General features: G+C 39.1%; 1 protein-coding gene across 2 annotated transcripts in view; it reads right to left on the minus strand.

Annotated features, from left to right (window-relative positions):
* Positions 1–17095: 17095 nt before the first annotated feature.
* Positions 17096–22799, minus strand: part of ELMOD1 (ELMO domain containing 1) — a 34829-nt gene continuing 29125 nt past the window's right edge. For both annotated transcript variants that reach the window (XM_036742741.1, XM_036742740.1), the window contains one exon: positions 17096–18283. In XM_036742741.1, the coding sequence (XP_036598636.1) occupies positions 18111–18283 (173 nt within the window). In that variant the 3' untranslated portion in view covers positions 17096–18110. The remainder of the gene's footprint in view (positions 18284–22799) is intronic.

A 22799-nucleotide genomic window follows, 5' to 3' on the forward strand; every position in this document is an offset into this window, starting at 1 on the left:
GAGACTTAACAACGAAATTCTGAGGACACAAAGAAAAACTTCCAATGAAGATGAAAAACTGGATTTGTCTGGGGGAAAAAACTAACGTGAATGTCTAAGGAACTTAACAATCAACCCAGTTTTTAAAAAGAAATATGTAGAGGGTATAAGAAGCAAAGGCAGGTAACAGAAAATAAGGATAAGAGCATGGCCTGATCTGATCTTTTAAAAATAGTGTCAGAAATGTTAAATCTTATAAAAAGCTGAGGCTGATGAGGGAATCTAGAGGCAAGACCATCCTCCCAGTTGCCAGGCTCACAACCTAGGTGTCATCCTTGACTCCTCACTATCTCTTGCCTCCCATATCCAAGCTGTTGCCAACGCCTGATGATTTCACCTTTGTGACAATCTCTTGATTCTCTTTTCTGACACCACTCTGGTGAGGGCTCTCATCACCTCATTCCTGGATTATACTGAGTTGCAAATTTCTAATTTGAACAAGCGTTTGTTTAAGCAATAAGTGTTTTCTGGAGAACAGTAAGATCTCCTATTTCTATTGTGCCTTATGATTTGATATAGTTTGTGAATAGGCAATGTCAGCATGATAATTCCTATTTTATAGATATCACCCTGAGGTTTAGACAGATGAAGTGACTTAATGGCTTGAGTACAATTAGCAAGGAAATAGTACAGATAGGACTAGAGCTCGGGTCTTCCATTTCCAATTGGTGTTCAGCCCATTATGTCATAAAAGATCACATTTATAAACCATTTTAAGGTTCACAAAGTGTTCTAAGCATATTCTCCTTGGACCCTCAAAACAACCCAACGAGGTAAGTGTTGTCTTTATTATTCTCATTTGCCAAATGAAGAAACTGAAGCTCTGAGAATTTGAGCAGCTCACCCAGAGTCACACAGCAAGTGTTGGAGGCATAAGCTGAGACTAGGTACCTTTGACTCCAAGTATCCACTATACTTCTTTGTCTTTTTTTTTCATGACACTGCTTTAAGGGAAAGAATTGTTTGACCATTTTTACTCTGGAAAAAAATTGGATTTTCCTCATTGTTCTTATTAACCAATATGAAATGTCTCCTGAAAAAGTCAATAGCCCAAAGGTCATTCTTTTTATGACATTGGAAATCCAGTGTGGATCCCTCTGCCTTTCAGTTTTGTGATGAAGATTGCTTGCTATCAACTCCCTCAACCGCTAGTCAGAGAGCTGGCCACAGTGCTGAAATGAAAGTTAGTGAAGTATCTCAGTTAAATTTCCTTTCTTAGTGAACCACAGAGGTAGGGAAGACCTTGGAATCATCTAATTCAATCTTCTCATTTTAAATATAAGTTCAGTAAGGGCCAAAAAGGTGAGGTGACTTGTCAAGGATACATAGTGAATTAGTAGAAGAACAGGGACTAGAACCCAGGCCTCCCGACTCCCAGTCCAGAGCTCTTTCTTCTGGCATTTCCAGTGCTCTCACACTGCTGATTATACAGTTTTGCACTTGTCTCTAATTGTTTCATATGTTTTCTGATTATCTTCTTTTTGGGACTGTAAATTTTCTGAGGGCAAATACTGTGCCTTATGATTCTTTTGTAGCTTCCTTTCCTCTCAGACAGCTCTCTTCCTTCATCTCCTCTAAAGTGCTGAGCAACTAATATATACTAAATGAATATTTGTTGGTCCAGCTGATCCAAAGTGGAATAGGGTTCCTCTGAAAATAATAGGTTCTTCATCTTTAAAAGTGTTCATGTAGAGGCAGTCTGTCTGAGATGTTGTAGAGCAAATAATCCATATTAAAGGCTTTACATACTTCAAATCAAGGTACTGTATGAATTGTTATTATCTTAACCTTAAAACCTTCCCACGTGGACATTTTTCTATGTTCTGAAAGGCAATAGTTAGCCATGAAGGAAGGAAGGAAGGAGGGAAGGAAGGAAGAAGGGAAGGAAGAAAGGAAGGAGGGAAGGAAGGAAGAAAAGAAGGAAAGAAGGAAGGAAGAAAATAAGCACTCATATAGTACTTACTATGTGCCAGGCACTATACTAAGAACTTTTCAAATAGTATCTCATTTAATCCTCACAACAACCCTGGGAGGGAGGTGCTGTTATTATCTTTATTTTATAAAAGAGAAAACTGAAGTAAACAGAAGTGATTCACCCAGGGTCAAACAGCTAGTAAGTATCTGTGGCTGTATTTGAACTCAGACCCTCCTGACTCCAGGCCCAAAGCTCTACACATTGTGCCACCTAGCTGTCATGAGCCACTTTTCTCCTCTGAATCCTAGAGGTCATGGGAATAGAAAAAAGTCTCTTGATACAGAGCATAGTGCATATAAGCTGAATGACATAGAGGGAAGAGAGATGGATTTGGAGTCAAAAGGTCTGGATTCGAATCTTCCTTCTGATGATTACTCCTTGGGTAACCTTGTTCAAATCACTTAAGCTTTCTGGGCCTCAGTTTCCTCATCTGTAAAATAAGGGGGTCAGATTAGATTATCTTTATGGTTCTTTCCAACTCTAAAGTCTATGAAGAGGGGCAGTCTTCTTATGTAGTCTTCTGCTGAAAATAGCAAAATGACAAAATTGAGCAGTGAGAAAGAAATGAATAGTCATGGGCTAGAACAGGCTCTCTTGGCAGTAGTGAAGGTAGGAAAGCAATAAATATTAATGGTGCCATTCTTCATGGAATCTTAGATTTAGAGCTGGAAGGAGATTTAGAGGCTATCTCATTTTACAGATGGGGAAAATAAGACTCAGAGAGTTTAAATGACTTTCCATGTTTACACAGGTACTAAGTGGCATAGGCAAGATTTGTACCCAGGTTGTCTGGTTCCAAATCAGGAATTTATGTAGCACCTTAAAGTTTGCAAAGCACTTTACAAATGCTATCTTATTTGGCCCTCACAACAACACTGGCACTTAGGTTCTATGACTATTCTCATTTTAGAGATGAAGAAATGGACACGGACTATGGTTAAGAGACTTGCCCAAGATCATACAACTAATAAGTGTCATAGGCTGGATTTGAACTCAGATCTTCTTGACTTCAGGTCTAGTTCTCTATCCAATGTACCACCTACCCTCAAGGAGCTTGCCATCTATTTTGTTGGTAATTTTTGCTCCAGAAATCTAGTGGTTTCTGGAAAGCTTGACAGGTTATGAGAAAAATGTTTGGGCTGGTACCTATAGTATATCAACATGACTTACAAAGGCGTTATTCACTGGGAGTGTAGTTAGGCTTTCTTATATCTTTTAGGTGACTGGGTCTGGTTATTTAAATCAAACTCTCACTCCTGTCAAAAAACATACAAATATTTTAGGTTCTTAGTTGATTCTCTCCTCCTTCTTATCCCTTACAATTGGTTCAATTTGTCCAAATTTAGCTAAGTGGTGCAGTGGACCAGGGTCTGCACAATCTGAGTTCAAATCCTATCTTAGACACTTACTAGCTGTATGACCTTGGACGAGTCCTTAACCTCTGTGTCTCAGTTTACTCATCTGTAAAGTGGGGAGAGTAATAGTACTTACCTCACAAGGTTTTGTGAGGTTTGATTGATTTAATACATTTAAACTGCCTTGGAAACCTTAAAGCATTGTATAAATGCTAGCTATTATTGCCTTTTCCCCCCTGGATCTGCAAATGTAAGTCAGGAAGAAGGGTAATAAGAACATTTTACCAGCCTCCTCTCAGACATAATCCAAATCATACCTTTCTTTAAAGAAGGCAGCACATAATCTCTGACAAAGGATGGGAACATCAGAAAGAATTCATGGCCTATATAATGAAAAAAATCTACAAGCACTTAAAAGAAAACAACATAGTGGTTAAAGAGCAAAAAGGGCATGCCAAAAAGTCCTTGGAGTATAAGGAGAACCTTATTGTTGGTTCTTTAATTATTGAACAAGCTGGTCCCAAACCTCATGACATATGTAGTACCTTTGTTAATTATCACAAAGCCTTTGATACTGTTCCACTCTTATGGCTTTATCACAAAATGCAAGTGTATAAAATAAATTCAGGCATAGAGAGCTAAGATTATTTATTTGATGTCCACATGGAAAATTGTTCTCTATATAAAACATGTTACCAATATAATAATGTCAAGAGCCATTCATATAAAATGTGGCATTCTTCAGGGAGACACTTTAAGTCCATTATGGGCTAGTCTTAAATCTAGTATTATCTCTCCTAAATAGAACTAAGTATGGCTCCTGTATATGAAGTAGTGGAACCAATATCAAGTCAGAATTGTATAGTAGGTAGTATACTGGCCTGAAATTAGGAAGACCTGGGTTTGAATCCCACTTAGGATACTCAGCGGTCATGTGATTCTGAGCAACTCACTTAAGTTCTCTATGCCTTTGTTTCTTCACCTATAAAATGAGAAGATTGTATTCAATGATCTCCAAGGTCTCTTCCATCTAAATCTGTTATCCTGTGATATCATTAGCCAGTTGATGAATATGTATGGCATTAAGCTATATGGTTCCACTAAAAGACAAGTTAAGTCCATCTTGTGGAATCTTTCTGTAATTCTATCAAAACATCATTTGGACTCAAAAAAGTATACAATTCTTAATGTATGCCAAGGAAAGATAGAGATTGAAGGCTTTAATCTTGAATTCACATTGAGGTCGTATTGAGCCAATAAATAAAGGTGATGATTGCAAGTAGTTTAATCTGCTTCAGCCAAGAGACAGCTAGCATAATGATATCAAGGAGAAGTTTGTGGTTGAATTTATTAAGAGACTGGCCGGTGGGAATCAAAGCTGAATGGAAAGAACCCAATCAAAGCTATTAACCTGTATGCAATACTAGGCTTAACGTACATCTTCAGAGCTGCAAAATGGTCGACAACATATTTCGAAAATTCCCCCCCCCCCAAATCTGCATAGTAAAAATATAACATAATATTTCCATTCTAAAGAAAAGAAGAAAATGATTGATAGAACTTCTTAAAACACATGACAAACAGGTCAAAATACCTTCAGAAATACTTTTGGAATAAGCAGACATCAATTTGCTTTTACTTTTTCAACTCTGGAACTCTTTCTCCTTTTCCCTTGCCAAACTCTAGTCCTGATTGGTGAGTACCTTATGTGGTCCTCTATAACTAATGGGCCTCAGATTTGATTCATATTGATAACTATCATTTCTTCTCATTGACACCTCTCAATTTCCAGTTATGGAGCCATATTCAAATCATTGCTACCATTTCTATTTGAGAGATTATTTCAATCCATTCCCCTACAGCTCTACTCATCATCTCATAACTTTTCAGATGAAAAAAAAACCTACCTTGCCATTGGGGAGTTGTCAATTCTTTTGAGACATGAACTCTTTGGGGACAATGACTACCTCTGATTTTGTGTTTTTATCTCCAGCACTTAGTGTTGTGTTCCAGGCCCAATAAGTACGCCTTGAAAGAGTAACCAGGAGGCTACAGAGAAACATGATTGCGTAAAGCAAAATCATGTTTCCCCCTTTTATGGTAATAAGATTACCCACTGGACTGAAGTCTTTGTTCAGCTTCCTCCCGTAGGTCAGCTCTGCTGCTGGCAGCTCCTGCCTCAGCTGTGTCTGTGTCTGTAACTGAAGCTGCAACTGTAACTGACGATGTAACGGTCGCTGTAACTGACGTAACTGTCGTAACTGTCGTAACTGTCGCTGGCTCCAACCGAAAAAAGAAAGAGAGGAATCTTCAAGCTGTCCTCTCCCCTCTTATAGGGTTTTTGACATCATCAAGCTCCGCCCAAATGACCAGGGCCGATTGGTTCCTGAGTTGGCCCCTCCCCCTAGGGTAGAGGTTAACACCTCCCCTCAGCCAGCCCCATGACTCCTCACACAGGAAGCTGTCTGCTTCCCGGCATGCTCCCCGGGCCTCCTGCCCCGGAAGAGCTTGGCACATAGTATGTGTTTAACAAATTCATTTTTTGTAATTCATTCATCCATATCTTTCATTGAGCAACATACCACTGGATCTGTCAAAGATAGCCCAAAGTGGATTATCTCCCAGTGGAGCTCAAGAAATGACTCAGATCCAAGAGTGGACTCAAAAGGTCCTTTCTGAACAACATATGCATGAATTTAGCCAACAATGTGTTGGCAATTGAAGCACTGAATAGTTGGCTGAGCCATGTGGATTTTTTTGTGAAAATAGAAGGGTTTATGATGGCAATTCAGGACCAGGTTATTGCTACCAAAATTTATAGTAGGGTTATCCTTAGGGAGCCCAGGCTTAGTGATCTATGTCGATTATACAAAGATAATGATTGGGACAGTGGAATATATAAATGTAGGCTACCAAAATTTGGTACTATTTGCTATCTAAGACATGACCTGGTGGATATAATTGGACATCAGAAACCCATTATCTTTAATGGTCTGACAAAGAAATCAATACTACAAATACAGACCCCCAAAATATCTTGGAGAAATTAACCAATAAACTGTATTGGAACTGGACTCACTGGCTGAAGTCTGCCTCATAATTGACTATGTATAACATTGACTGATAAAGCATAAGTCCAGTGTTTTTAATAGGTGCCATCTCCCAAATACTCATAATCTCCAAGCTGCATGGAATGAAAAACTTTCAAAATATAGAGACTTGGTTGAGGAGATCAAGATTATGAGGAAACAGAATTAGGAGTATGTCATCTGTTGTCCTGTCTGCTACCAAAATTATAGAAAAGATGCTTTGAGTGAGGCTGTGGAGAGGGACCTTACATCTGAATACTTTTATTCAACTCTAAAGAGCAAGTTATTTTATCTACCTGCACAATAGCCCATAGAACATTCAATATAAAAGAATAATAGCAAGATATCTTACTCTACTATTTCTATACGAGCCTCACTGAAAAAGATAAGAAAAATGAGATAACAATACTTGACATTTACACAGTGCTTTAAGTTTTCCAAAGCACTTTAATGTATTACTTCCTTTTATCTTCTTAATCTCTGGAGTAAGGGTTACAGACATTGTATTCTTTTTAAAGATGAGAAAAATGAGGTTGTGTTGAAAAGGTCAAGTGACTTGTCAAGATTAACACAATAAAGGATTGAGATGGGATTTGAACCCTGGTCTCCTGACTTTAAGGCTAACATTCCATTCACTATGTCAGACTAAAAGAGGTCTTCTCACTTATGCTAGAAAACTAGCTGTTAGACTTACTTTTTACAATTGGGAAGGTACATACATGCCAAAGGCTTAATGTTGTGTAGAGTATTCCTATAGCTTTCCTTCTCATTGAGCAATTCTCCCAGCTGACTTGAATTCATTTTCTTTATTGAAAGTCCATATTTTGCCTTGGAGCATGATACTCAGTTTTGCTGGATAGGTGATTCTAGGTTTTAATCCTAGCTCCATTGACCTCCAGAATATCATATTCCAAGCCCTTTGATCTCTTAATGTAGAAGCTGCCAGATCTTGGGTTATTCTGATTGTGTTTCCACAATACTCAAATTGTTTCTTTCTGGCTGCTTGCAATATTTTCTCCTTGATCTGGGAGCTCTGGAATTTGGTGACAATGTTCCTAGGAGATTTCTTTTTGGGATCTATTTGAGGAGGCAATCGGTGGATTCTTTCAATTTCTATTTTGCCCTGTGGCCCTAGAATATCAGGGCAGTTCTCCTTGATAATTTCTTGAAAGATGATATCTAGGCTCTTTTTTTGATCATGGCTTTCAGGTAGTCCAATAATTTTTAAATTATCTCTCCTGGATCTATTTTCCAGGTCAGTGTTTTTTCCAATGAGATCTTTTACATTGTCTTCCATTTTTTCATTCCTTTGGTTCTGTTTTATAATATCTTGATTTCTCATAAAGTCACTAGCTTCCACTTGCTCCAATCTAATTTTTAAGGTAGTATTTTCTTCAGTGGTCCGTTGGACCTCCTTTTCCATTTGGCTAATTCTACCTTTCGAGGCATTCTTCTCCTCATTGGCTTTTTGGAGCTCTTTTGCCATTTGAGTTAGTCTATTTTTTAAGGTGTTGTTTTCTTCAGTGTATTTTTCAGCATTTTTTTGGGTCTCCTTTAGCAAGTCATTGACTTGTTTTTCCTGGTTTTCTCGCATTCTTTTCATTTCTCTTCCCAATTTTTCCTCTACTTCTCTAACTTGCTTTTTCCAAATCCTTTTTGAGCTCTTCCATGGCCTGAGACCAGTTCATGTTTTACTTGGAGGCTTTTGTTGTAGGCTCTTTGACTTTGTTGACTTCTTCTGGCTGTATGTTTTGGTCTTCTTTGTCACCAAAAAAAAGATACAATGTTCTGCATCCTTTTTTGCTGCCCATTCATGTTGCCAGCTAACTACTTGACCCTTGAGCTTTTTGTGAGGGTATGACTTCTTGTAGAGTAGAGAATACTTTTTCCCAAGCTTTAGGGGCTGTGCTGCTGTTTTCAGAGCTACTTCTACTCCACTGTCACCACAAGCCACAGCAGGGCTCCTCCTCCCCCAAGAACTGCCAACCAGGACTGTGACCCAGATCCAAGCAGGGTAAAGCAAGTGAACCCTGCCTCTTTGCCAGCAAAGCAATCCCTGCACTCCTGCTATGATCCGCCGCTTGATTCCTCCCACCATGTTGGCCAGGGACTCTGGAAGCAGCTGACATTGGAGCTCTAGAAGCAGCTGCAGGAGCTTCCTGCTGCCGCTGTGCCACCTCCACTGCCCTTGGGGTCTGGGGCCGGACTGCTCTCACCTCTATCCAGCAGGTTCCCACTAACCTGCTCATTGTCTTTGGCATTTGTGGGTTAAGTCTGGTAACTGCCACAGTTCAATGATTCAAGGCTGCTCTGCCCAATTTCCAGGTTTGTTGGTCCTGGCGCAGCCCGTGCTGGGCTTCGCTCCACTCCTAGCACCATGAGATAGACCCTTCCCAGAGACCATCCGGGCTGGGCTGGAGACCTGCTTCCCTCTGCTATTTCGTGGGTTTGACAGCTCTAGAATTTGTTCAGAGCCATTTTTTACAGGTGTTTGAGGGATTTGGGGGAGAATTTGAGTCCCTGCTTTCCAGCTGCCATCTTGGCTCCGCCATGGAGCCAGATTATCACTTATAAGGACAAAAAAGTTCACAAGATTAGAAATGATCTGGAGCAGGAGTCCTTCTGGTGGTAGGAAAAATAGGTGCCTTCCTTCCTTCCTTCCTTCCTTCCTTCCTCTGTCCACATGAGGAATCATACCCTTATATGTGGGTGCTCTGCCCAAAGGAATATAAATTTCTTGAAGTTGAGCTCTGGAAAACCAGGCTTCGATAAAGCCCATTGGGATTCAAATGGAGATCCTTGACTATGACTTAAACCTAAATCAGTCTGGCTCTCACTGATGTGATAATAATAGTTCCCAGCCTAAGCCTCAGTTGGTCATAGTTTGGCCAGAAACCCTGAGGATCTTTGTATTGGTAATTAAGGTGGGACTTTTTTTTTTTTCTGTTTTCCCTTTTGGAGCACTTATTTATTCAAGTGCCCTTGATGAGTCTAGCCTTTGTTTCTTTGATTAAATCAGGAATCTTTGATGACCTGCTTACCTCGAAAGAAAGCTTAGTTTACATGGGTTTGAGTTGCATGTTTACGACACCAGAAGCTTTTCAGTCACATGGGTTTGAGTTGCATGTTGTGACACCCTTTGACCCTGAATAGGGAATACAAACTCAGAATTCAGTGTTGTGCCTTTGGGGCTCTCACTCACTGGAAGAGTGTTGGTGTGGAGACTCTGGGTAGCTGCTGGAGCTCCCTGGCTTTGAAGAGAACCCAGAGGTTGGTGCTTCCCTGGTAACTATGTACTGAGATGTTGGACAGAAAGCTAGAAGCCTATCTAATGATTTCTGTTTGCTCTGTTTATATAATGTATGTCTGTAATTTCTGTTTGTAATTTCTCTGAAGTTCAGGGTGCTGGGTTTTCCCCCGAACAAAGTGAATTATATGCATATATATATATATATATACACACACACACACACACACACACACACACACACACATACACACACACATATATGCATATATATACATATATATATGTATATATATGTATGTATATATATACACACACACCCCCTATATATGTATATATGTGTATATATACATACATGTATGTATGTATATGTAGATATATATGTTTGATTAAAATGAGATTGTAAACCCCTTAAAGTTGCTTTTCTTAGTAAAGCAGAACAAAGACCTGTGCTGGCAGCTTATTGCTGGTCTTGTAGGGCCTTACACCTCAGCAGCAGCTGCTAGCCACATTTTTGTTACAATCTTCCCCTTAGAGACTGATTTTTTTTGACTAGGTAAAAGAGGCCAATTTTTGCCTCATTTCTTACCTAGCCTTAAATCACTGAATGGATGGTGCCTCAGAAAAACCGAGACATGGGAAAGACCTTAGTTTAAAAAGGCCAAGGTCTCCCACTGCATCTGGGGCCATCTCTAGTCTATGTCTTAGCCCTGGACTCAGATGAGTACGGAGGAGAGAGTGAGGGTGATGACTTTGCACAGCTCTACCTCACTTAAATCCAATTCACTTGCAAGTTAAGACATCACTTTCCTGATGTCATTGGTCATCTTAGAGAATGAAGGACAAACAACCACAATAACAAGGTGAAATAGGTGGTGCTCAGAATTTTCTACTCAGGCCCTACTCCTGACCCTGTAGGGGAAAGTTAGTTTTGATTCCTATGTAGGAGTATCCTGAATTTGATTCCTATATAGGAGTGAACTGAATATAAATCAGAGTTTAATTTATTATTTTCTTAATTATCTAGACTTAAACAAGTAGTGAAGAAAATGGTAATAATGAGGATTAAATTTAAAAGTGTATCCTATGTACATTCTTTTTTCTTGAGAACCAAAAGAAACTCCAACACACTTATGCACCTATATCTACCATACAACCCAACACTTTACCTAATTCATTCGTTCAGTTAATATACATTTATCAAATAACTCCTAGGTGCCAGGCACTGTGCTAAGTTTTGGGGATGTAAGGAAAAAAAAAAGCAAAACATTGTTCCTGTTCTCAAGGAACTCTCAGAGTTTATGATTCTATCTGTTATACATTATACATTTCAATTCTATTGCATTGTGAAGGTTGTCCATGAGCTCAGGACTCTCTCACTGGTGGTCCAAGTTCCAGGGGATGACTCACTATTTCTCCCTTCTGGGTTGTGGATCTCACAAAGTAAAGTTTGAGTCCTGGAGAGATTCTGCACCATGGTTTTTAAGCTTCTCAATGAAGTTACCTGCTCAGCTGTGTTCTCATTGTAAGTAGAAAGAAACCACACAATGGTATGGGAAGAAGGGGATGAATTCTTTGAAGTCTGATCTTATTGTATTGGTTACCCATTAGACTTGAGGAAAGGACTGTGGCTTATGACCTGTAGATACACCCACTCCAATAAAAAACAGGTCCTTGAGTATTGAAGTAAATATATAACCCAGAGCTTTTTATTATTTTGGATTATTGGTCTCCTTGTTGCCAGCTCTGAACTTGGCAAGTTTTGGAAGGGCTGATGGGAAATTAACAAATTTTCAAGTTCTGTGTTTGTGGGAATATTGATATTATAATTAAGTTCTTCTTTCTTTCCTTACCCTTGTTGATTATGTTTTTTCTCTCCTATGACTAGAATTCTATGTTCTTGATAAATCCACATGGGGAACATATTTCCTTCCCATCTTTTTATTACAATTCTGACTCTGGCTTGGGCTTTTGAGTAGGGAGGGATCAAAATATCATAGATTAAAAACTTCGAGGCAGCTCTCCATCACCCCAATTTTTTTTAGTACATTGTCACAAAATATCCTCAAAATTATCTGAGCACAGAGAATTGTCAGGGTTATGTGTAACTCTTCTATGTCCTTGAAGGAAAATTACATTGGTCATGGTTAATAACTTTATATCCTGGGCTTAAATGTTGCTTTCTTTGTGTCAAGGAGAAAAAATTCTTCCTCTCTCTGTGAATAGGCAAATGGGCCATTGTAGCTAATTCACTGATCTGTTAGTGTTGCTCTCCCGGGCCTTGTCAGACTCACCATCACATATTTACTCGATTACCACATTAATCTCCAAGAAGGGAATTCTCCAACCTTCTAGACTTGGAAATCTCATTTTCACTTGAACTAAATTTGTTGGGCACCTTTTCAACTTGTTCTTAAGGTTCAGTCAGTTTTGTTATGAGAACATCTTACCTTGCTGCCATTCTGTGCTATAGTTAGAGGGAAATTAATCTATCTTAAGCCTCCCTGGGGAAAAAAGGAATTCAACTTGATTCACACTTGAATGATAGCTGCTGACAATAGATAGAAATTTAGAACAATTTCGGGTCTACTTTTCCCCAGCTTTCACTCTCTTTAGTGGGCAAGTTCCCAGAGGATTTTGCACTACTTCTGCCCTGAGGTATCTAGAGACAGCCCTAAGAGGGTAGGGGCTATTAGTATTCTTGAACCCCCATTCAGTGTACTCTTCACTGGTTATTATCCAGAGTTAACTCCTTTTAGGAAGAGGTATTTATTAAGCAGGCATAACAGGGCCATTTATTACCTAAATATTCCCCCAGGTTAAGTGTACATTCTCCCTTGCATAACAAGTTTCCTGGAGAGAGCTGGTCCAGACTTAAGACAGCCCATCTGGGCAAAAAGTAAACTCATAGCTCCTCGTCATTGGCATCTTTTTCTCCCTTCATGGAGTTCTCATGAAGTTTCCTTTAAGTTCTCTTCTCTGCTGAGTTCTGAGGGTTGGAGCCCTTGGACAATTCTGCAGCTGCCTTTCTCAGAGTGTTTAATCTGTCTATAGTGTCTCTCAGCTCCAGATACAGAAACTGCCACTAGCCACTCCTGCTCTGGGGACACCGCTACCAACTCCCATCAAAAATGGGACCTAGGATGGCTCTCAAGAATCACCTTCCTTCCCCTCAGGGGCTTGACTAGAGCTGATCTACCACTAACCTGACCTGGTATTGGAATGTTTGCTTATGAATTGGATTGTTGTGTCTGATTTCCCGCCCCCCCAGGCAATCATGAGAATTTTTTTTTCATGTAGTGTCATCTCTCTTTATGCAATGATAAAAGCACTTCATTCCCCGCAAATTGATTAAGGACTTGTTTGCGCCTAATTTATACCTTTTATTGATTCAATGAAGAAGTCTAGGCCTTCTGTGTTTTCTTTGATTGGGGAGCAAGTAGAAGCCACCATAGTTACACAGAAACAGAAAAGGATGCAGTCCAGATCTTTCAAGAAGCTTATAGCTCAGTGGGGGTAGACATAACATATACTCTGATACAAGGCAGGTGAGAGGAGAAAAAGAGCTCAAGACAAAATGATCTAAGGAAATTTGGGAGGCGTTATGGTACAATAAATTTGGAGTAAGGAAGTGCTGGGTTTCAGTTCTGCCCCTGATACTGGAGCTGTGATCATGGAAATATCACTTCTCTTAATCTCAGTTTTCCAATGCAAATAGGAATAATAATTAATGCCTGTAGTACTTGCCTCACTGTGTTGTTCTAAAATTCAAACAGGATGATGTAGGGAAAACTCTCTGTCATAAATGCCATTTATTATTAACTTGAAGAGGTGATTGGTCACTCGAGCTGGCATAACTGGGAAGACTTCATGGAGGAGATGGCACCTAAGCTGGGACTTGAAGGAAGGTAGGGCTTTCAACAGATGGAGGTGAGGAGGGAGGACATTCCACCACAAGAGAGGCCCTTTATAGGAATTCATCAAGATGGGAATGGACAGAGCAAGATCAAGCAAGAGCTAGTACAATGTGCCATGTGTGAAGGGGAAAAGCCTAAAGCCTAAAGTGGTAGGTAGAAATCATACTGTGGAGGACCTCAGATGCTAAGCTAAGAGGTTTGTGTTTTATTCTATACAGTAGGGAGCCAATGAAGGTATTTGAACGAAGGAATGATTTTGTTAGACCTGTGCATTAGGTAGGCGGGAAGGAAACAAGCATTTATCAAACACCCACTATGTGCCAAGTACTGTGCTAAACACTTTACATTTGATCCTCTCAACAACCCTGGGAGGTAGAAGCTATTATTATCCCAATTCTACAGTTGTGATAACTGAAACATTCAGAGGTTAAGTGACTTGTCCAGGACCACACAGCTAGTGTTGAGCCTGGATTCGAACACAGGTCTTCCTGCCTCCAGGCCTGACCCTCTATCCCCTGCTCCACCTAGCTGCAGGAAATCCACAGGAAGACTATTTTGGCAGCTGTATGAAGGAAGCGTTGGAAAGTGGGACGATCAGAGGAGAGGAGGCCAATCAGAGGCCAAGGAAGCCAACAGGAGGCTATTACAATAGGACTTTCACAGAAGAAGTGGGCTGGCTAGCAAGGCTAATGGCAATAGACCTTTATTTGGGGCCTGTTTTAACTCTCACAAAGGAAAAGCTCAAGGTCCAATCTTGCCCCGACTCAGAAGCAGGGTGAGGGGCAATTAGGAATACCGCAGACACCTAACACCAGACTGAGTGAAACGCCACGGTATTTATAAGTCTAACAGTTAGGCAAGCTCTTTGTCTCAGGGCCTGTAATGTATAGGAAAGATCAGATTAAAGAAAGGGTCTGAAGTGGACTCTTCTCAGCTCCCTCTAGCCTAACAATATTGTATGTAGATAGAGCAAAAGTGGGGGCTGGGGGTGGAAGGGGAGAGAGAAGGGGGCTGGGAAGTTAAAGTAGCATCTAACAGACAAGGGATAACTCCTGAGGAGTCCAGGATGCACCGAAGCCTTCCTATCAGGTGAAGCCCACATTTTGATGGTTTTCTAAACTTGTAGGTACTTGCCTTTACTGGCCGTTAAGGCAAAACTTGAGCCCTGTAGGGGCCGCTCCCACCAGTCCTACTAGGGGTTAGGCAGTGAAAAGTATGCTTCATAGAAATGAAGACACTGTTTTCTGTGTCTAGTCTGGGTAGGCCAGCATTCAATCCAGCTTGGTGTCTGTGAAAATCACTGTATCAAGAAGCCTAGTTGCTGCCTCGCCAGAGGGCAGAGAAGTAGAATGGCCTTTGCTTGAGCTGGATGAGTTTACTCGGAGGTCCCTGGAGAAGGATTTTACTTGTTTGTCTCCAATGGCATAAAGAATACAACAAGCTGAATGATCTGCTACAAAGTTAGTCACTAAGAAACCAAATGCAATAAAATGACCAGGCCAGGGGTATGTGGTATTTGCTTGCAAACCCTGCTAATGGAGAAGTCAAGACTGGTATAGCACTTATACTCAGAAGTTCTGAGCTGCAGTGGGTCTAAAGTCAACTGGGTGAATGCACTAAATCTGGCACCAATATTGTAAATCTCAGGGAAGAGGGAGGGCACCAGGCTGCCTAAGGAGGAGGTGAACCAGTCCTGGTCAGGAATAGAGCAGGTAAAAAGCTTCTGTACTTATCAGCCATGAAATCAGGCACGTGAGTAGTCACTGCATTTCCAACCTGGGTGAGACAGGGAGACTCAATCTCAACCCTCTTCCCCAAACAAACGAATGAACAAGCAAGCAAAGAAGCAAACAAAATCTACTGATGGGCTATTTGGTAAGCATGAAATGTTACTCATTTTGATATCTGATGGCTCTACGCTGCCACAATGTTCAACAGCCATGGGTCCAAATGAATAGCATGATCGATAGTGACTGTGTCTAAGAGAGAGGGGGTGCCTCAAAGTCTCTGGTTATATTTGTCTTTCTGCACATATGGGAGGCCTGCAGTGCGAGAAGACCTTCTTTAGTATAAGAACAAATGTGTTCATCTTTCATAGAGGGAGATAAAATGTAGAGCTAGGGGTGTTTGGGCAGAACACTCCTCTTTTTTGGCCCATAATTAAAATTTTAAGTGGACATCTTCTACTAAGAGAATGTGGCCATGGAAACAGAGTGACTCAGGATGCTTGGAAAGAACAAAGTTAAACATTTTCAGTGCTTTTCACCTTTCATTCCCACCCTTTGCCCCCTCCTCCCCCATACCATGATGTCAGTGAAAATGTATAGTTCCCCAAAGAGGTGTGAATGAGAATTCTAATAATTCTAATTATATACCAGGAATCAGTCAGTCTCCACTCATTTCAAAATATGCACAGCCCTATTAAGGAACAATAGAAAGGCCCCACTCAAGGAGCCAGAGGGGGAAAAAATGGGAACAAACTTGAGTCTTTCTTGTCATCAGCTACAGAAATCTGAACAGAGAAAGACAAGAACTTGTTAGAATGACAAACAAGATAAGAACCATTTCACAATGAAATAGGCCAGGAAGAAATTAGAAAGGACAACAGACACATGTGACTGTCAAGAGCTGAATGGGTGTATGAAGTGATACCTTGGTTCTCACAGGGAGGTTATGGGAACTAGAGATACCGAGGAAAAGAACTCCCAAGATGGATCTTTTGCAGTGTGCACCAGCTTTCCTAACTACCTCCTATGTGTGCTGGGCTACTCGGGTATCAGTGTGTATTATTGCCTCCTTCTCTTGCCCAGTCTCAGAAGGTCATAGGGCAGTAACAGATGTGATGAAAAATAAAGCCACCGGGTGTTTGAATAATGCTAAGAAAAGGACCTAAGAGACCTGGAAAAGGTAAAGCAACCAGGAGACAGGTAAATGCTCACTAAGTCCTGTGGCAGTGCCCACACTTCTTTTATGCTGCATCCTCATTTGCTCTCTCTCCCCCGTGAGATAATCTTAGCAGGTATTAAGAACAACAGACTGAATGCCATTCCTTCATTAAAACACCACCTGGCCTGGGTCATAGTTGGAACAAAGAGCCCTCTCTCAAACAGAGACATTTTGCCTCTGAGAATTACTATGTGATGTAGAGTCAGCTCCAAGTTTCCTTCTTTTGGCACCCTCACCCCTTGCCCACATGCATATCCAGAAATCCTGTGTGAACAAACGAACAAAAAACAAATTCACTGAGCTGTCTTTTAGAATGACATGTAATTTATTCATATAACTGACAATTACTTAGTCAGTACTCAAAAGTCATTTTCATATGCCAGTGATTACACAAACTTCTAATAATACTAAAATTGATAGAAGGTATAAAATATCATGGGTATGAAATGCCATGGTAAACACCAGTTGACAGACTACAGTCATCATTCCAAACTAAATGGGGGAAGGGAGGGTATTTTTTTTAATGATTTTACTTTTATTTTCCCCTTTCAATCATTGTCCATTTGGGAATCTGTTTTTTCCTCTCTTTTGAGTAACATCCCATGATAAAGGATTAAACTTTTAATTTAAAGCAAAAACTGCAGAAAGGAATCTTTTAGGTTTCTCCTTTGCCACCAATTTCCACAAACATATTAGTGTGCACTCCCTCCTGACACACACAGCACTCAGTTCCCCAAACCAGGAGTTTAGATCAGAACCAAGCTGTAGACTAAGTCTAAGTGTCAACAGGAGTCAGGCAGTGGAAAAATCCTTTGGAAGGGATACATCTTTTGTTAGTGTTCAGGCATCACAGATGGATTTAGGCCTCTCAGCCTATGAAGTAAGATACTTTGATATTTAGATGGCTACTACATGGATCATGACTAGGAGGCTTCACAATGGAATTCTGCCTTCTTTTGAATGAGTAGTCCCTACAAAAGCTTGTGTCTGGTAAGCCTCATTACATTTTCATGAAGCGCAACTAAGCTTGTGAGGAAGAGTTTGGCTTATCATGTGTCTGCCTGCATTACGTTAAAGTGATATACTTCATTGGAATGAGGCCCAAGCATGGACTTGGCTTGAAATGCCAATAGCAGCAGTCAAAAAAAAATCAATAAGTTAAAAGGCTTTCACAGTACAAGATTCAGCTAGTTATTTCACATATACAAAACACAGCTATAGAGAAATACAATTCTTTGATGATGAATTATGGTGGGGGGGAGGAATAATCTAAAAAAATAGAAAAAACTCTCTTCATACTTGGATGTCAAGATGTAACACTGCAAATTGCCACAATATGAGCACAAATTTGATGGCAGATCTCCCAGAAATGTATCTGGGGATCTGATACATAAAATAACCAAAATAGATAAAAATACTGCACCAAAAAGCATGCATATAATTGCCATGTTCATTCAGTATGGGAGTTGTGACTTAAGCAGAGCTCTAACACAATAAGTGAGGCAGTGTTCCAGTATTTTCCAGTAGAATAATAGTGATTGACTACATATTGATTAAACCTTCTGAGGCAGCAAAGTGGGGGCATAATGCCATGTCTGGATTCTGCAGCTGTTTTAAGATCCTCTTGCGGAATTTTTCCCGCACACGATTGAACTCCATTATATCCATGGGGTCCTCTTCAATCCAAAACTTATGAAATTCATGCATCAAATAACCTGAAAGAGAGAAAACAATGTTAAGAAAGGGAGGGGGGATCCCCTCATTAAACTCTAATTCAAAATTATCTGGTTTGCCTGAGATGCAGGATAAAACCACAATGATAGTATATTTCTTTCATAGTATAGGGCTTATATAATGGATCAGAATACACCAAGGAATAAAGAGTTACTGTTGGACTGACATGGACTGATCCATGAATTCATCAGGATGGATAACTTCCCTTCTATCGTGCCTACATATGCTATGCAGGTCTTACTCATGGATTCCCTATAAGTCCTGTAAAGAAACTCTACGAAATCTATTGAAGGTCTTTTGTTTAAAAAAAATCTCGTGGGGGTATCCAATAGGTATCAGATACAACTTTATGAGCCCTTAAATGGATCTGATATCACATAGACGTGGGTAGTTCCTCCATATTCATCCATGTCTTTTCATCCTATGTGACTTGTCTATGTCCTTCCACAAATGATCCCCAGTAGACCTTCCTCTATTACAATGGTTCTGAAACTTTTTGGTCTCAGGACCTCTTTACATTCTTAAAATTACCAAGGACCCCAAAGAACTTTTGTTTATATGCATTATATATCTATTGATATTTGCTATACTAGAAATAGAAATTAATAACATTAAAATGTTTATAAATTCATTTAAAAGAACAATAAACTCATTCCATGTTAACAAAAATAACATATTTTAAGTTAAAAATAACTACGTTTACCAAAACAAAAAAAATTAGTATTGTTTTTAACAGGTGCTACAGCGGATAAGAATGTTGGACTTGGAATCAGAAATACAAGTTCAGATTCAGCCTCATATTCTTATTCTCTGTATGTCCCTGGGCAAGTCAGTTATTCTGTCTCATTCTCAGTCTCCTCACCTGTAATATAGGGATAATAATAACACTTATCCCACACTGTTGTTATGAAGATCAACTGAGATAACGCATGCACAGGGCTTTGCAAATCTTAAAGTACTTTAAAGATGCTAGCTCTTTATTATTGCATTTTGGCAAATCTCTTTAATGTCTGGATTAATAGGTGACAGCTGAATGCTTGTATCTGTTTCTGCATACAATCTGTTGCTATAAATTGCTTTGGTTGAAGTATATGAAGAAAATCTGGCCTCACATAGATATGTAGTTGGAAAAGGGAGGATTATGTTAATAGTTAAGTAACATCTTAGCATTATTGTGAAAATGATCTTGACCTTGTAGACTTCCTGAAAGGGCCTTGGGGATACTTTGAAAACCACTACACTAGACTGTACTTGCCTATTATCATATCACATTATCAGAAGATTAGTGATATTAAAAAGATGAAGTGTTCTTTCAGATGAGAATCTAAAGTCAGTTTTTTGAGGCAGTCAGGGTTAAGTAACTTGCCTAGGGTCACACAGTTAGCAAGTGTCTGAGGCTGGATTTGAACTCGAGTCCTCCTGACTCCAGGGCCAGGGCTCTATCCACTGTGTCACCTTGCTGTCCCTGAGTCTGGAGTCATTAAAAGCACTGTGACATTTTCTCAAAGCAATCTTGCCCATTCTCTTGTTCAATCATGGGGCTAGCTCACTGTCTATCCACAGTGTCTGTCCAAGATATATGTACTGACGAAACATTTCTATAGACTATCCATACGAATATCATATTCTGAACAGTACACACTCTTCATTCACTTATTTTTTTCTGCATAGAGAGATCAAATTCTTTAGTGATCATGGATTTTAATTTAGGAGGCTCTGCAGTGTTCTATAGCAGGACTTCTTAAACTTTTTCCACTTGTGACCCTTTTTCACCCAAGAAATTTTTATGTAACCCTGGCTATATAGGTATACAAAATAGGTATACAAATCAAACATTTACTGATAATAAATCATAAAGAAATTTATTTTAAAACAATTCTTTGATAGACATAATTTTACCATTTGTTAAAGATGAAAGCAAATCTGCATGCTAATGAGATGGGTGTGCTTATTTATTTTTATGGTAGGAAAATATCAAAAGTCTTTTTTTTTTTTGGAAGAAAGGGGGCATTTCATGCTATGTAATCAAACTTAAAAAAAAACTTGCCAAACAATAAACACCATGTGACCTTCTATTCCTCAAACCTTTCAGCAAATTTTTTGACTGTGATGTGGTCTGCTGTAAATTTCATTTTCAAACATCTACCTATTCCTTTCTCATACTTTTATTAGATGTTCTTGATATATGTAGAGATCATTGCCATAAAGATCTTACAGGGATGGAAAAGTATTCATGTGAGTCAATGGTTAAGGATATTCTCTTGGCTATGCTTTTAAGGTAAAAATGAGGTCCATGATTGTTCCCAAGTGTATTGTACTCACCAGCCCCATTTCAGATGTCTTATTAATTAATTCCTCAATTCCCTTAAAATTGTTACCTCCCCCCATGGATTTATCTAGCTGCTTCCCTCATCTTTATTTCCTTTAGTGGAAACTAATTTCCTTTAGTGAAAACTCTTCATAGATTGTGGTAGCCCCACTGTTACTGACGGTGAAATGAGTTTGTTATATAAATATTTACAGATCTTTCTAATATTATTTTGTTCATTATCCTTCTAATTTCATTCTTAAAAGCTTTCATGAAGATTTGGTTTAATTCAGCCTTTCATCAAATTTTCTATAAACTTTTTTTTTTCCCTTTAAGCATTCTCACTTTTTCGTAGGGTGATATTACTAATAGTCTTCCATCATCTTCTTTCCTAAGTCGAAATTCTAAACTGGTGTTGCCCTTGGCTGCCACATGTCTGTGCTTGATAAGGAATAAAACGTCAACAAATTGATGTAATTTTGGATTTTTTTGGTCTTATCTTTGTGTCGATTGACTTTTTATCCATTTAATTTCCTTAGGAAATGGTGATGATCTGTATCAGTATCTGTTTTATTATCTATTTCCCATTTTTCATTGTCAACAGTTTATTTAAACAGGCCAGATAAGAGTCACATCATCTGCATGCCATATCTTAGATTCTTTTTGTATTGTTTCTTCTAACAATATTAATTTTACTCTTTGCTCTAATTAAGTTGGTAGTCTGATGGTATACCAACAGCTTTACTGGAAATGACTACCACATTGGTAACCAGTTATTTCCTGTCCGTTAAAATATAATCAATTTAACTTTTTGTGATAATATTTGGTACTCACCATATTCTTAAAAATATCTGACTCTTAAAAATATTTATGATATATAAGCATGAAGTTTCTGAACTTGCCCTCTCATTTCTTATTCCTAAAACATGGTTTTCAATGTATCTTTCACCATCCTCCCCCATGCCCTCTTTCCATGGAAGTAATTGAGTGTCAGTGAGCTTATTAATATAATTTAGAGATTCTTACCAAGTTCTTTATAGAAGTTCTCTGCCTCCTTACCTTATCCATCAGATGTTGGCATAAGTTGCCATTCTTTTCATAGTGGCTTTTTTGCAAATAGTTATGAACACTGCAATATGGTATGACTAAATGCCCATGAAATGTTTCTTGTTGCCTTTAGGTGCAAGATATGATCAACTCTACCAGCTCCTCTATTTTCCTTTCCAGGAGAAGCTGTGAATTATCCTTCCATTTAGTGGAAACTCTTTTCTGTCCTTCTGGTTTCATTTATTGAAAAAATGCAAAAATCAGTAAGATTCAGTTTTTGCAGTAACATTTCCACATATTAGACAAAGTTCTCACACTTCAAGTACCAACAGTTAAATTAATGTTGAGAGAAATTTCTCTCATATATTAAGAACAAATTATTCACTGAAGACTAAGATTTTCCCCTTTCTATTTCCTTATTCAGAAATCAGCCTCTTTGTAGGTTATTCAGCCAGCATCTGAAGGGCACTGCTGATAATGAGATTGGATTAACTTTCTCTTCAATTATATTCACCCAAGTGGGGGAAACCCATTGTCTTTTATTCAGGCTTGGATGGGTGGGTAGATCCTCTGTCTAGACTGCTGGGGGCTGGGGGTGGTGTGGGAGTAAAAGTGATATAATCAGTCATGTTTCCCCAGCCCCTCATTAGAATAGGTCCACCTCTCATTATAATATTCAGTATTCTTATTGTTAACCAATCAGAGTTAATTGCCACCTGTCATAAACACCCACTCTTCTAAAGGCATATAAGTATCAAGAAGCCACCATGATCCATCTTTGGTTCATGAGAGATGGCCAAATGACCAATCCTTTTATTGTTCACTAGACATAATTAATAAAATGATTAATTACCCAGAATTACGTCTCCTGAACTTTTCATTTTTCACATTTTGTAGATAATTTTAAAACTGTAATTCTTAGCATTCTGTCCCCTTTACTGACATTCTGCCATCAACACAGAAACAAAAGGTGACTGCAACAGGTCTGAGGATAATTTTATATTTTTTTTCATAGGTTGCCAAGGCCAAAGAATTTATTGCTAAATCATTGGTCTACTGGTGATATCTCTCCATACATATGTAGGGCAGCGCTCAGAAAACATTGTGTTGTTGAAGCCCTCACAGTGATATTTGTGTTTCAT

This window comes from Trichosurus vulpecula, chromosome 2 (genome assembly GCF_011100635.1).
Source record: "Trichosurus vulpecula isolate mTriVul1 chromosome 2, mTriVul1.pri, whole genome shotgun sequence".
In the NCBI taxonomy this organism is placed as follows: Eukaryota; Metazoa; Chordata; class Mammalia; order Diprotodontia; family Phalangeridae; genus Trichosurus; species Trichosurus vulpecula.